Source organism: Meleagris gallopavo, chromosome 23 (genome assembly GCF_905368555.1).
Source record: "Meleagris gallopavo chromosome 23, MGAL_WU_HG_1.1, whole genome shotgun sequence".
In the NCBI taxonomy this organism is placed as follows: Eukaryota; Metazoa; Chordata; class Aves; order Galliformes; family Phasianidae; genus Meleagris; species Meleagris gallopavo.
This window is the reverse complement of record NC_139426.1, coordinates 2,441,089-2,456,996: the sequence shown is the minus strand read 5'-3', so window position 1 is coordinate 2,456,996 and position 15,908 is coordinate 2,441,089. Positions and strand designations below refer to the sequence as shown.

Genomic DNA, 15,908 nt, shown 5'->3' with positions numbered 1-15,908 from the left:
TGGTGAATGGAGAGAGAAGTTCGGGTTTTCAGGCTTTTTTTTTAGGGTTTAAAATTCTTACCCCTTTTTAGGATTTAAGGCTTTGGGCTTTTCACACTGAAGAGCTCTGGGAGCAGAGTGAGGAGCCCTGAGGGTACAGTGGTTTATGTTGTATTTGCTTCACTGCCAACAAATCGAAGCTGTGGGTTGCAGGAAAAGTAAAACAGGTTAAAAGGGGACAGATGGCGTTTCAGATCCAGTTAGTGCAGCCAACAAGGCGAGAAAACCCAGGTGAATAAATAAAGCCAGAGAAAGAAGAGGGGAGGAGTTCATCTAGGTTTTTATTAACAGTGTTTCAAGAGACAGTAGAAGAGAAAGGAGGAAAAAAAGGCAGACACCACAGCAACAGCTTTAAAATGGTACAAAGATAATAACATACAGAATATCTGGTTCCATAGTTACAGTCGGTACAGGCTGTGTAGAGGAAGAGGGGGGGGGGAATTAAAAAACGTGGTCCAAAGTGGTACTGGCAGCAGGCAGGTGAGGGGTTAACAGGTGATGTGTATTTACAGCAGGTGCCAGCCCTGGAGTGAAGGCTTTAGGCTCAGAAGGAGCTTTGGCCACCAAGAGGCCGGCTGAGCTCGCCCACTGCCAGGGCTGCCTTTCTCCAGGATGGGGAATCCACACCAGTGCTCGTGTGCTCCTACCCCACCTCCACCCCTTGCTTGCTCTCCATAACCATTCTATCTTCCCACTAGCGCTGGGTGTACAGCTCCCAAAGGCTGCATCCCAGCCCAACTTTCTTCCAAGGCAGAGGAACCCGCAGGCAGACTGCGATGTGAACCATAATCCTATGGAAACAGCACTCTATATTTTGGAATCTCAAAACAAAGCGTTCTTACAAACTCCCACTCTCCTTTCTCCTGCTCGGTCCCTCCTTCCCCACCTCTTCTCCACATAACAGCACCAAATGCTCTCATACGCACACACACAGACGTTTGTCATCAGCAATCCTATGGTTTAAATATCACATTGAAGCCGTTCATTCTGGTTTGTCTTTGGTTGAAAGCAATAATGCTCGGGCAGTGAGCGGGAGGTGGGACAAAGGCAGCCCAGCAGCTGATAGCTGCGTTAGGCCACTGGACAGCCACATATCAGTGCATTACTTTAGGAGGTCCTGTTGTACTTTTGCATAATAACAGCCCCTTTGGGCTACTCTGAGATGTTACTGATCTGTTTTTACGCTGATGGCAGTCTCAGCTTGCCAAATCTTTTTTTTTTCCTTTAAGAACATCGGTGCTTCCTGTGCCGTGTTTTGCCTTGAGACTGCTCTAAGGAACTGCATACTGCAGAGACCATGATATCAAAAACACCTGAGGCAACCCCAGATGACACATGGAGAGGGATCACAAGAGGGATCATTTCAACTTGCCAGCAACTTGAAGTTGTCCCACATGGAATGGGCGATATGCCAGACCCCTAAAATTGAAACCTAGGTTACGCTTCCAGACGCCTGGTTACAGGGTTTGGGTCAACTCAAAAGCTGGTACAGGTATATAAATATTCACACAGCTCTCAAAAACACAGGAGATGACAGAATCTGCAGGTTTCAGTCCGTTTGTGTTTGGAGAACGCCTGGCATGTTGCTTTCTAGACAAAGGCAAAGCTTCTCATGTTAAGTGTGGGTGCAAGTCACTGGCATCGAGATACTGAACGCACTCCTCGAGAACAAGCAGAGTAGTTTTTGGCATTAAATATTTCAAACATGATTGTACAACACAAATATAGCTGTACTTGGATTTAAAGAAAGTGAGTGCTCACGTCTAACCTTCCCTTGAGCTGGTTGGCCATTCATTTTGCTGAAAACAAACTTTTTTGTATGACTTTCCCACTCCATGCATCTAGGCACACGCACACACACACACACACCCCAATCCAAGAAAGCAAATAAACACAGAAAACATTGAGAAGTGCCTCCTTAACATTATTTTCCTGGAGAACCTTTTTTTTTTTGTTTGTTTTAGAAACCGCAGGACGTACTAAAGTGTTTGGTTATATTACAAACTAGAGGCATTTGATGCCTCACGATCTGTATAATGAAAATAGAAGAGAAAAGGGGGTGGGGGGGAGAGGGAGAGAAAGGAAAATGGTAGGGAAAAAAAGGCAGGATTTGAAAAATATTCCCTAACACTGCTACAAAAAAATCCTGACGTTAAATACAGACAAACTGTATTGAATAAAAATTGCACTAGTCCTCTGGGCACATCAATAATAAATTAAATACTTAACAATTTCACTGATTAAAAAAGACAGCACAAAACCCATAACAAAAGAACATAAAACCCCCCAATACTGTATGTAGGAAAAGTGCACAAAGTCTCTTTATACATTGAATCTAAATAAAGTACCAATACATGTTAAATAAATTGTCTTGCAAGACACTGCTTTTTGCATCAGTATTTACATATGCTTCAACTTCATGTACTTCAGCAGTGAGTCTGAGCTTCATTGGATCTACCTGTACATGATTTTTGTCTTGTTCTTATGAGTCACTAATGCTGACTGTGAAATAAAATGACCCAAAAATGGAAGCCACATCTCCGGTCCTCATCGGCTTACAGAAAGGTCAGTCCTATTTCTAACTTCTCATAAAAAGCTGGAAAGCCAATTGGGGTGCTTGTAAGTTGTTGTGCATGTGAAAAACGTTGCTAGATGATAACCGTGCTGAAATTCATTCACAGAGCAGGACCATGGTGGTGGTGAAAAGTGGATTCTGCTTTCACCATCTCTGAAGTACCCTGAAAGATGCCAGCTTTGATGCAGCGTGGTCTTCTTCTTCAAGAAAAGAGCACAACTTGGGGAGACCACATCAGCTCTAACATCTAAACTGATGCAGATCAGCGTAAGATGGCATCGAAGAGAATTAATTAGAGGTCTCTCAATTCCTAACCCCTGCAGCAAAGGCGGTTTTGGGCTGCACACTGGTTCCTGTCCTGCTCTGAGCATTGAAGTGCTGATAGGGCACAGCCCTGCTGAAGGCTGGCTGCAAAACCAGCAGGCTCAGCTCACAAGGAGGGTGTCCAATGGGGCCCAAATCCAGCAGCAGTGGGCCGAGTACAAAGCACTCAGAACAGGTGGAGTGATGGAAGCGGATGGGGCTAAGCTCATGAATTTCGTTATTTAGGGGAGAAAGAAAGGCCCTGAGGCCAGATTCCCCCTTACAACCATTCTGCAGCAGGCTCAGTGTGTTCACTAGGACTATTTCGGGTTCACAACACAGCTGGGGCTGTGGCACTGGGCATCTCCCGGCTCCAAAGGGAACAGGAATGAGAAAGCCCCAAGAGAAAGATGAACTTGAAGCCACAGATTACACAGACAGAAAACTGTGATCTGAAGCAGAATGCGGGACAGCAACTTCCCAAGCGAGCAGGGACTCTCCCTTGAACTGAGAAGATGGCTGCCAGAGCCTGAGCTTCTTGATTTTTCTACCTTCAGACAAATGGGTGGAGTTGAGGTGCAGCCGGTTCGGTCTCTGAGGGCACAATCTCAAGCGAAGAGCTGGTTGTTCTCCTGAGGACAGACCGATGCCCTTAGAAATAAACCTGGAAGGACTGAACCCACCAAGGGCCGCAGCCAGTTTGCAAAGAAAGGAAAGAAGTCAAAGGTATCGGATGAAAAATAGCGTGATTGCGTATCACTGCGGATGTAATGCAGCAGAATGGGGGACTCTGCCTGGTATTTTGCGTTCCTTATGAGATCCTGACCCCCTCAGGATCCCAAAACTATCTGTAAGGCACTATGGCCCAACACCTAGCAGCCTAGGTGCCCAGGCAGGCTAAATATCAACTGTGGGTTGCCACCCACGAGTCCTGAAACACACTGATGTCTACAGCAGTTTGAGGGCATGCTGAAGTGGCTCTTACAGGAGCACATCTCAGCTTGGCATCCAAATTCCCAGCCAGAGGACAATCTATCAGTGGTACACGTGTTCTGTATGTCCACTAGAGACAGCACCTCTGCACAGCTAATGCAGAATGATCCCCAGAACACAGACCATAAACATTAGCAACAGAGTGCTCCGAGTCAAAACACATTCCCACTCCAGCAAAGAATAACACCAGAAAGGAAAGAAACCAAAAGAAGATTGTGCCGGCCACTGGAACTGGGAAAGTCAGAAGTCCCTGGGCCAGCTGCTGAGATGCCCTACTCACATGCTTCAGCATGCGGGGTGAGCACAGAGGGATACACATGCAGGTAGAAGTCTCCTTCACAGAGATGCAAAGTCAGAAATCCGGTGACTAGGAAACAAACCAAACCAAATGGCATCGTGCAGACAGCCGTTTTGGCACTGGGAGTTGGACTTGGCTTTTCTTCCCTGACACAAAAGCCCATCGCCAGCGACAAGCTTCTCCCAGCCTCAAAAGATTAGCATCGCTGCTTCCATACCACTGTGCAGACTGCATCTTGTCCAGGAAGCAGGTGAGCTATGGCTTTGACCAGCTAACCACCAAGGCCAATAAAAGGGGAGCGTGGCTAGTAATAGTCCTGAGAGCAAGTAAGGTGGGCAGCCATCGCTCTCAATTCTACCCCTTCTCTTTTGCCTTCTGGAGCGAAGTATCTACCCCAAGAAACGCCACGTTCCCAACTTAGAGGTCACGTCTGAGTTTTCTAAACTGGTCCCAGCAGCTCGCAGATGCTGCAGACTCCCAGGAGAAAGCAGGCTGCTGGGCACACTGCCAGGAGAGGGCTCCCCATCAGAATCCCTTCCAAACAAATTGTTCAGACAAGAATTCAGTGCACGGTGACTACACTGAAGGAGAGACACGACAGGTTCGTCTGATCGTATTGTTGGTGGGCTTCTCCTGGTGATAGAGGGTTTCCTTTTCTTCTTTCCTTTTTTTTTTTTTTTTTTTGGTGTTTTTTTTTGTTTATTTAATGCTAAACTCATCTCCCATACTTTTTCCACACACTCAAATCCACACGTCATGGTCTGTGGTTATGCCCCAAGAGTCTCCTACACAAAATCAACCATCCAGTAGTCAAGTATGAGAACTTCACACTAAGAGGAAAGACCCCATTCCTTCCTGCGTGCATTTCAACCCATATGCTCAGGCATCAAAAACAGACCAATCTGCTAGAAACACCAATATACCAAGAATGGGGCTCTTGGGGCTTCCAAAAATCCAGCCCCATTTCAAGACAGCAAAAGGGGAAGTGGGGAAGTTGTCACTAACACTCATCTATATTAAGGCTGATGAACTCCTGTATACACTTCTTGTACTGGAGCTCAGTGGGGCTGTTGCTGGGATATTGACCTGGCTGTCCAAAGGGGCCCTCTGCTTCTCGCATTTCCTCATTCATTCGAGCCAGACGCAGCCTAGAGTGAAACAGAGAAAGCAAAGGGAGAAATGCTTAGTTACTTTTTCCTGCTGGTTATCTACAAACAGCATTTCCACCTGCAGGGAAGGTCCAGGCTGCACTTACAAGGTAACAATGTCTGCGTTGGCTGCCTGGACTGCAATACTGAGCGGGTCCTGCCCGTCACTGTCCACTGCATGCTGGTTTGCACCTCGCTTGAGGAACAAGCAGACCTGGCTGCACAAGAGAAAGGAAAGACCATCAACAGAAATCCCACCTTCACGGGGCAGATTGCCTTCTTAACCACCATTTGGGATGAAAATCTACCCAGCTCTTTTGCCCAGCCCAGGGTGATGGAGCAAATCAGAGCAGCGTGCAAAGGACTCACCCAGTATGTCCCATATATGTGGCATGATGCAAGGGAGCCCGGCCTCGGCTATCTTTTTGGTTAACGTCTGCCCCATTCTGCAGCAGGAATTCACAGGCTATCAAGGAGCCCTGACAAGGTAAAGGGGAATTTCTCAGTAAATCCTGCCAGCAGTACTGAGAGGATGCACAAGCATACACCGCACCGTATGTTGTCAGTGACCTCCAAACTGGAGCCAAGACCTCACATTCCCAACCACAGCCTCCAGACCACGAGCACAACGTACCCCCATCACAGCTTGAACCAGAGGAGTTTTGTTTTCATCTTCATCATTCACCCAGTTGACCTCAGCACCATGTGCCAGGGCTTCTGCCATGAGCGGCAGGTTTCGGGCCTGTGCTGCCCTGTAGATCAACAAGCCAGGATGCAGCTCCCTCAGGTCCTCCAGATCTGATGCCTCCTGTTCAATCTCTGCTTCTCCACTCGACTCCTCTGACACCTCACACTCTGAGGGGCAGGAAAGAGATGGAAAGATGTGACCCAAAAGCTTAGAGTTTCCAATTTGTATGTTCTCTGCACGTCTTGGCACCAAATAATCACAACCATCCCATCTTCCCAGCTGCTCCCTACCCTACTTCCATCACCAGCCCGTTTGTGACACCCACCTTCCTCTGTCACACTGTCCACCACAGAGCCAAACACCAGGATATCAGTGCTGCCATCTGTGCTTCCTCCAAGTCCGCTGTCACTGCTCAGACCTGCAGGGCCAACAGAAGAAAAACCAAGGCCATTTTAATACCTGGGCATTCTGGTACCAGTCAAAGCTGAGACCACAGGGGAAAAGGGCTGCGCAGAGCATCACAAACACATTGCACCAGGTACTGCTGGCAAGGGAGAGGGTGACTGCTACCCCATTTAGCCCCACTCAATAAAACTGCCCAAGGAAAAACTGCAAAGCCTTATGGTGTCCATGTCCCCACGTTGCCGTTCATGCAGGGATGCTCCAACACTGCCATGGCACTCTGGACTGTCGAGGACAGCACTTGCTGCAATCCATGAGGGACGCTGTGACGTAGACTGGAGCAGAGCAGCAGCAGAGACAACTTTGCAGCAGGTTACACAGTGTCATAAGTAAATAAAGACACCCCTTTGCTTTCGCTGTTTATAATACCAGTTTCACTCTGTGCTTTTTCCAGAGCTTTTCAGTTGTTACTGAGGCATTTGCCAATTCGTTGCTCTTGATTACTGACCATGACTGGGCCAAACAATGTCAGTAGAGTGCATCTCAAACCAATCTCTTAAGGCACTGACCATTAGCTCTTTCACCCTTCTGTCTCCTCATGGAGCTTCACGCCTTCCCTGCTTGACTGGTAAAAGCTATAAGGCAGCTGATTTCACACAATAAGTGATGTCACAAGGAGAAGAAGCAACTTGTCCAAGGACGTGCAGTGTGTCAGTGGATGAGCAACTTTGTACCTCCTTGAACTCAGATTCAAAAGCAGTCAAGAGGATGGAAGAGAAGTCAAGGGAAGGAAGAATCAATGCGGGAATTGGCTCTGCAGAACAGGGATGGGGCATCATCTTTGCCCTGCTCCTTAGAAATGCTGGCTGGGTTCTGTGTCCTGCTGCATTTAAATAGCCACTGACTGTCAGGGTTCAGGGCATCTAACTTTTATTCATCCCAGAACTCAAGATGTTAAGTGCCCACCATTTACATTTACCTACGCTCAAATCACCGTGATTAGAAAGAAAAATAAGCCAGGCAAAACATTTCAAAAACATGAGTTGAGCAGTCACGGCAAAGAGTAAGAAGCCTGCAAGAACTGAAGTAAGAGCCTTGAAAACCAAAGCAGAACTGCCCAGAGAAACCTTCAAAGCAGCTACATCTAAAGTACTAAATCAAGAAGAGTGTCTAAATAAATGCTCCTGAAATTACAGCTCACAAGTAATACTTCCCCAGCCAACGCAGATAAGGAAGATAGCAGAGAAGCTAACAGCCTACACGCAGACTTTCCACTGTAGTTGCTCCGTGCTGTTGCACTTGTGCCACACTGACCACCACCACTGCTGAGCTTCACTCAGTGCTCCATAGGAGCTAAAGATTAGAACAGCGATATCCACTAACTGATCCAGAAGAGAATTACATCGACTGTGAGGACACTGGACAAAGGTCAGTGGGTTGTCTTTCTCTGGTAGTGGTATCACCTATGGAAGATACAGACTCACACCAATTTCTGCGGTGCTTGCACAGTCCTGAATCTGGCATCCAGAGCCACAAAAGAATCTGAACTGAGCACTTCAGACCCTTCTCAGTTTCAGCAATTGGGAAAGCAAGTCTCTGAAAGCCATCGCACAGCATCTCACTCTGAAGCTAGGCACTCCAACTGCTGTCTGCCAGTGCAGCCAGGACCAAGACGCATCCCAGTGATGCTCAGCCACTAGCCTGATTGGCATCGTTCAGAAGAAAGCTGGCTCAAATGTAGTAAAGCCTATGACACCCAGAGCACGGGTGGGCTCCAGTCGTTTGGCTGCAAGAAAACACATAACTGCCTCTGATGCTTGGTTTGGAACAAGTAAAATTTGGGTGTCTCTTTTGCTGCTAGCTGCCAGAGCGTCACCTTACCTCCGTCCAGGAGGAACGGCATACCGCTCCCACCGGGACCAATGCCACTGCCACTCCATGGGCCACCTGTTAGCGGATGCTGCATAGAGATGTGGCTGGCACCTAGAGGAAGGTGGACGGAATATGAGGGGAGTTTGTCACAAACACAAAAAGAAAAGTTGTCCGCAGTAAGACTTGCTTTAAAAAAAAAAAAAATACACCACGGAAAAAAAAAAAAATTTAAGCCAAAACTAAAACCAGAAAAAAAAGTTGATGGAATGCATAGTCTGGAAGTCAAAACGTGGGGGAAAAAAAAAATCCCGTCTACCAGAATGCAAACATCACGGACTGATTGGATGGGATATTAAAATTCTAAGTGCAACAAAAAGAGCGATGGGTTGGGGTTGTTAGAAGTAATTCCCCACCACTCTTCTCATATATTTACCTAGGATGTTTGTGATTTGGCCAGCTGAATGCCTCTCCAGTGAGGCCAATACCTTGCCTTAAGTCTGGTGCAATGCACATGCCTTAGAGGAGTTGGGAGGTAAAGCGTGTCAGAAGCAGGGATCCTTCTTTCTTTCTTTGTACTTACTGCATGGGCCAGAGCCAGCACCAGTGTCAAAGTAGGAGAAGAGAGAGTCCAGCTCATCAGGACAAAAGAGGGAATCTCGACGGAACTTCCTCTCCAGCGTGGCTGCTGTTTGAGAGAGATTTGGAAACCAACAGTTAATAACACACAGATGAATAATGCAGCAGTTCCACAGCCATAATGAAACACGCTGAGCTTTGTGCGTCTCATGTGTTTGGTGCCCTTCAGAACACAAGGAGCAGAGCACAGCTGTTGGTAACACTGCAGAGCAAGTCATTCCAAAGCACTGACAGCAGCCAGAGCCCTTCTCAAGCAGGGAGGTTCCCACCTGATGACAACATGGCTGGTGATGCGTTGCCCGCTTCGTGGCGGTACTTCCTCCGAGCTGTGGGTGCTTTTGTGGTGCTGTTGTTCCTCTGGCATTTCTTCACACACCAACGTCGAGGTTTCCGCTCGTTCTCTGCCAGAGCCTCTCCACTTGGTAGCTTCTTCAGGAATTTCTTCTCCACGTATTTCACCTTGATCCAGGCTTCCTTGTCCTGCCTGGGAGAAGAACAGCATCAAACTCCGCGCAGGGTCACACCACTCACCTACACAAAACAGCTACAAGTAGATGAGGCTGCTCTGGCTCAGCTCCTCAACCCTGCTTTGAGCCCTAAAAACCACTGAGGCCTGGATGAAAAAGGCAGAATTTCTCAAACCTAAAAACATTTCAAAGCAAAACTGAGGAGTGCTGGTAGTGGAAGGGGACGACCCAGGCCACATCATGTGCTTCAGTGAGAGTTTGGGCCCTCACCGAATGCCAGCCCCACTGTCTGGCTTTCCAGATCACTCAGAGTAGAGCTGAGGGATGTATAACTTTCCCCAAAGCTGGTAGGAGCAGTACATGCACTCAAACTCACCTGGAGCTCCCTGCTGTTGGTTTCTTAAGTCCCAGTTCTTCACATTGTGCCTCATAGATCTGATTCATGGTGCTGTTCCCCAGCTCACACATCAGCTGCAATACAATCAGGAGAGAATGAAGTACTCAGGTGAAGAGTTACTCCTGCTACCAGGCACGACTGCCCTCCCTGCCCAGCATTTTCCAGATTTTGGTGTTAAAAGCCAACACTCACTTTCAGTAACTCTGGCTCCCAGGAGTCCAGTGTGAGAGATCGGACTTTGGAGCAGTGGACACCCAGACTCCTTCAAAAGGAAGAAAACCAAAATGGTTACAACGCCTCAAAAACAGAAATGATTGTAGAAGCTACTGTAGAAATGTTTAAGTTGATATAAATCAATCCTGTTACATTATTCACATTAAAAGCTGTTCTTCTGTACTATTTATCTTCGAATCCTTCCATTCTACTTTCCTTGTCTTTACATCCCTAGTAAGAAGGGTTTCCCTACTTGGGGTGAACATCACCAGTGTTTGATGGCTCGTTAGTGTGTGCTGTTGATTGGTGATGCAGCAGTTCAGTTTGCTGGCAGAGGCAATGCTCAGAGGTGCAGTTATATATGGGTGGAACACGGATAAAACAAGTCTGTAAAATATTCCGTAAACAACAAGTGCTAAATATCATCTGCAGCCAAAATATCACTATTCAGGCTGTTTCCTGGTGTCCTTTGTTCTGGATTACTCTGCAACTACTGCAGCCATGAGGGAACCAGCACTGCAGACACACAGATGCTCCCACACACAGATGCTGCAGCAAGCAGCTACTTTTGAATCTGTACAAATATTATACACTATACACTCATAATCCAATCTCCACCTTTTTCTAGGAGCTTGCAATCTAAGCATCTCGCTGGCAACACACTTAAATACCTGTGGATACCAGAGCACTCAATGCATAGCAGAATGCCCAGGTTGATGCTGGCCCACCGGGGATCTGGCTGACCACAGTCACAGCACTGGTCGTTCCCAGGGATGCTCTGCACTCTTTGCAAGATGGTCTCCCCTTTCACATTGCGGTCCCGTGAGTCGGTAGCAGAATCAATGCTGCTGGTTGATGGGGAAGCAGTTCGGTCCAGTCTCTGCAGGGAACAAAAAGGGACTTAGGATCTGCAAAGCACTGTGGAAGGACCCACATCAGATCTTTGCATTGCAGAGGCACTCTCAGGAAGCAATACCTGAAGAGGAATGAGCTACTGCTAGTCCAGGAAGGCAAAGGGTAAAGTCTCATTACTTTCTGTTACTGCCACAGGACTGTGCTTCACCCCTCCCAGCTCTGGGAGTGCAGCAGCAGGCACACCTTTCCCTTACATGCAGTTCATTATCGCTGTTGCCTTTGAGTTAGCAAAGCCACCAGGAGAAGGGGTATTTCCAAATGCTCTACCCAGCCACACCAGACATGTCACAGCTCAGAAGCCCACTGCCAGGGCTCTCAGACCCCACTAGGGATCTTCCTTGCACCCTCACTCACTTCAATATAGTAGCTGTCAGGACTCTCCCGGTACGCAGAAGCGATGCTGGCTTGAACAGCCTGAATCCAGGCCTGACGCAGCTTCTCCGAGTCAGCCTGCAGCATGCAGCTCCTGGGAGGGAAAGCAGAGAGTTGGAAAGAATAAAAGGAGAGGATGCAAAAAACTGTCCCACTTTGTCCTCACATAGCCTTTTCAATGGAGGTGGCACCTTGCTTTGACAGGCATGGGACAGAAATGAATCCAGCTATTTTGGAGAGATGACTGCTGCCAGGTTCACGGTCTGTATGTACATTAGATCTGCACAGCCTAGATACCAGCTTATGCTGATACCTGATGAACTTCATGGAGACTCTGAAACACAGGCAGAGCTATCTGCCAGTCATCACTGAACAGATCAGGGCAGCATCTGCTGAAATCAAATTTGTAGCACTTCTATGTACAGCCCACCAAGCATGAGGATGACACAGGAGAGCCTTCAAACTTACTTGGTAGGCGAGACAACCTCAAAGCAGAACCTCCTCTCTATGTCTTCACATGGCTTGACAGTACAGAGCCTCAGGTCTTCCACCACCACCGTGAGGACATCCTGAAAGAGTGAGAACAGGTGGCTCTGTCAGCTCTCTGAATCTGTCATAATCAGCTTCTCAGAAACCTCCTCCCCAAACTCTGCTGGTTACCACATGCTAGGTCAAGAAAAAAAAATAAAAAATGAGCCAGCCCATCACAGGATAACTCTAGAGCAATAGGAGGGGGCTGTATAGGACCTAACAGTGGGACAACAAACATGTGATGCAGACAGCTTACTGGGGACATCACTAACTTCCTCTGTTGAATATGAGTATTTAGATCCCCACAAACACCATTTGCTGCTGCTTAGTTCTCAGCACCACCTAACTCTGGAGTATGACAGTGCCCACAACCTCTGACCCTATCCAACCCTTCTTGTCATGGTGCAGAAATCCCCAACAAAACAGGACATCAGGTTGGCCAGTGTGCCCAGTGTCACCTGGGGAAGCCTCACTGACCTTTAGTTTTTTCTGGTACACCAGCTGGCTGTTCTGTATGGAGAACCACCTCCTGGGGGAAGACAGACAGACAGACAGAGGTCAGAACAAGTGAACAGCAGACCTCAAAAAAGCTGAAAACAATTCTCACGCTTCTCCAATGCCCTCAGTCAGAGAATAACCAAAGGATTTACAGCCTTAGGAAATGACTGTTGGCACTGAGATACTGTGAAAGCAACTGTCCGAGATACATCGACATATATGAAGGAGGAAGGAAGGGAAGAAATGAGTTGGGCAGTTCATATTGCTACCTAGGATTTCTGGAGCAGAAGTCTGTGTGCAGGTAGAAGTCAGTGGGACACACTGCACTGGTTAGGGTTGGATGGAGCTACACAATAGGTAACCTGGTGTTTACTGGGAAGGTTGGATTGCTTGCACATGCTACAGGCAGTGTGTCTCCTGCCTCTCCAAGCTGTCATAAGGAAAGCCAGAAATTCTTTGATATAATGAAGAAACTTCCAAGTGGCAAAAAGAAAGAAAAAAACACATTGGAAAACCCTGCTAACTGGCAGTGCTACAGCCAGCGTTGGAAAAAATAATCCAAACAGGTTGCACACATTGTTGTTTATAGAGAACAAGCTACCTACCAGGCTGAGCTCTCAGTAGCCACTACAACCAACAGGATGCCAAACAGAAAGCCAAAGCTCCTGTTTGCTGAGGCTAGAGTAAGGACATGTGCGTGGGAAGGGAATCTGCCTTCTTAGGGGACCACCAGCTGCCAGCTTCCCATTAAGATACAAGTGACAGAAGGTCCAAATGATGCTGATATTAGAGGTAATTCCCTGGTGTCTTAATCTGCAGTGCTAAATCCAGCCCTCCCAAGTCGCTTCCTCAGCCCAAGATACAGCCTAAGATTTAGCAACCTGATCATCTTTCTGGAAGAAAGCACGGAAATATCCGAGCATAAATAGTCAGAGGCTTGCAGCAGGCTGGCATTTGAGCATGTATCACACTTGTTTTGCAAAGGAACTCTGTTCCCTGGGAAAATGAGATGAGACAGGGTTCTCTTTCCTTCGTCACTGCTGAAAGATTAAAGAGCGAGATAAAAGACATCAGTAATAAAGGATCTGACATGACTGTGAAGAAATGGAAAGCGCAGGTAACTGGAGGCCATCCCACCTACGTGGGAACCCCTTTTGCTGAGCTCATCTGGTTCTGCATCTCAGAGCTGCTGTGACAGCCACAGTCTGTGCTCAGTGAGCTCTGCTGCTGTCAGGTTTCTCTCTCTCAGGTTCTGGTTTCCACTCCTGCTCCTTGCAGCTGCCTTCTCCTGCTCTGCCACCCCAAGGAATCCATTGCTGCCTGCTGTTGGCTCCTAGCCTGAACCAAACAGGGGATTTTGCTGCTTCTACTGCCTGACCCCCACTCACGAGGGGGAGGCATCACCAGTGAGTGGCAGGGTGACAGTAAGAGGGTGATGAGTAGGTAGGTGACAGGAGCTGGGAGCTGCTGAAATGCCAGCAGATATGGCTGAGAGTGGGTGGGACTGAAGAGACTGAGATGACTGCAGGGAGGATAGCAAGCGTGTGACTGGGATGCAGGAGGACATGGGGGTGGGGGAACAGCTGGGATTTGGCGGATTGGGAAAACTCAGAGCCCCTGACATAAGCTTTACTTCAGACATCAGGACAATTAGAAGGTCTCAGAGGTTTGTGTTCCTTCCAAGATAAGTGCCCTGCAGAGTGCCCCTTAAATTCTCAAGGTACAGGTCTCAGCACAAACCTGCCACACTTTGGCATGACCTTCTCCTCTGCACAGACACGTGGTGTGTAGTGAAAGTCATGCATGTCTAGGGACAGAGGCCATGCTCATGAAGCACCAAGCAGGAATTCCTAAAAGGCTGATAAGGTTGCAGCTACAATACGTTCCAGGTGAGCACTGAAATCAAACAACTGACGCACTGGGTTGTAGCTGCTGCTGTAGTTTCTGGTTCCTTCAATTGCAAACTTAGTGCTTAAATGTCAAAGGATGAGACAGCCTGAGGGTTAAAAACGTTCTGAAAACATTCCAATCAAATTTAGCAGCACTAGAGCAAGCTTCAGGAAGGATTCACTGACCCAACCAATTCCAAGATCTAGTAATTTCAGATCTTCTCTCCATGCAAACACAGGCAATTTCTGTGCATCCCACAGACCGTTCACTGAACCACTTAGTGCTTATTTATTCCAAAGTCTAATGACAGCATATTTCAACCCTGCTGTGGCATATAGAATGTATCCCACAGCCAAGTGCAGGATCTGATAATATTACATCATTTCCCTGTTAAGTGACAGGAGGAAACGTGGGTCAAAAAAGCATTGATCTCTTGCATTAGAAACTAATTGAAAGGGTTTGAATGCTCCTGCACAACCATCTATGAAACCCATTAACAGTCTCAAGGGAAGCTAAACACACAAATATCAAGCAAGGCTAGAACATGAAACCTCTGCTTCCACTTTCCCAAGGTCTCTGGCAGCTCCTGACTGGTGCAGGTGCCATATGAGACCAGCATTCCTGGTGATCTATCAGCTGAAATATTTATAAGCAATTAAGAGCAGGGTCAGTGCACAGACAGCCACCTCTCAGCTCCCAGCAGTAGAGCTGATACTTCCACTCTTGCCTATTCCCCCTCCCACAACAGACAGGTTAAATACTTGTGGCTCTTTAAAAGCAAGCACGTCTTGCTGCATTACATATTTCTCTTAATTGCTATTAATTTACAACTTTCCTATGGCATTAGCTGTGTTCGGAGTCTTGGCCCAGATATCAAATGAAATATGAGATATTACTCACCGATTCCATGTTTTGAAAGCATTGCTGGCTCTCTTGAAAAGGTAGCCTTCCATCACCACTCCATTTGGGGCATCGACATTAAACTCCACCTTTGAGTCATCATAGGAGAAGTCCTGCACATGGAAAGAGACTGAGACTCTAACAGGGCTGCATTCCCCAGATGGAGATGAGCCTATTAAAAGCATAAAGAGGAAGAAAGCACCTATGCCAAGATTGTGAGGTTCAGGCAGAGCTATCTCTCACGGCGCACTCCTTTGCTGTAGTGGGCTGCAGCCATGAATAGCAGCCAGGAACAATCCTCATTGCAGCAAGCTTATCCATCCCTATTGGTGGAGAATGTGCTATATATGCTGCGTTTCCCACTCCGGTAGCTGATAAGGAGGAAGGCAGGTAGCTCATTATTGTGAGAATTCAAAGTTGCCAATATCTGGGGCAGACTGCAGTGTGAAGCATAGGGATGGAGGTGGTTTTCATTGGCCACACATAGCAGCAGTGCTGACTCTCCTGCAAAGGGCCAGAGACAAGAGCAAAGCCCATCTACGCACAAGGAAAACAAGCATGAAGCTTTCCAGAGGGGAAGCAAGACTTATCAATTCCATTTTCATTACCTATCATCATCTGCCACCTCCAATTTGCACTCACATGATTCTCTATGCTATGCTACCCAACAGAGCTAATTTGTCAGCTTTGGCACTGATTCACCAGATAGATCTCATGGATTCTGACAGCTGCTGAGCAAGACACAGAGCAGAGAGAATAGCAGCTGCTCCT

The 15,908-nt window shown here is 47.4% G+C and overlaps 1 protein-coding gene across 1 annotated transcript in view; it reads right to left on the bottom strand.

Annotated features, from left to right (window-relative positions):
* Positions 1 to 301: 301 nt before the first annotated feature.
* ACAP3 (ArfGAP with coiled-coil, ankyrin repeat and PH domains 3) overlaps positions 302 to 15,908 on the bottom strand; it is a 74,900-nt gene continuing 59,293 nt past the window's right edge. Inside the window, exons 11-25 of the mRNA XM_085242367.1 lie at positions 15,138 to 15,250; positions 12,327 to 12,378; positions 11,787 to 11,887; positions 11,301 to 11,412; positions 10,703 to 10,911; positions 10,011 to 10,080; positions 9,798 to 9,892; positions 9,224 to 9,438; positions 8,899 to 9,003; positions 8,328 to 8,429; positions 6,370 to 6,462; positions 5,991 to 6,211; positions 5,726 to 5,835; positions 5,464 to 5,574; positions 302 to 5,356 (exon numbers count right to left, since the gene is read on the bottom strand). Of these exons, the coding sequence (XP_085098493.1) occupies positions 5,209 to 5,356; positions 5,464 to 5,574; positions 5,726 to 5,835; positions 5,991 to 6,211; positions 6,370 to 6,462; positions 8,328 to 8,429; positions 8,899 to 9,003; positions 9,224 to 9,438; positions 9,798 to 9,892; positions 10,011 to 10,080; positions 10,703 to 10,911; positions 11,301 to 11,412; positions 11,787 to 11,887; positions 12,327 to 12,378; positions 15,138 to 15,250 (1,857 nt within the window). The 3' untranslated portion in view covers positions 302 to 5,208. The remainder of the gene's footprint in view (positions 5,357 to 5,463; positions 5,575 to 5,725; positions 5,836 to 5,990; positions 6,212 to 6,369; positions 6,463 to 8,327; positions 8,430 to 8,898; positions 9,004 to 9,223; positions 9,439 to 9,797; positions 9,893 to 10,010; positions 10,081 to 10,702; positions 10,912 to 11,300; positions 11,413 to 11,786; positions 11,888 to 12,326; positions 12,379 to 15,137; positions 15,251 to 15,908) is intronic.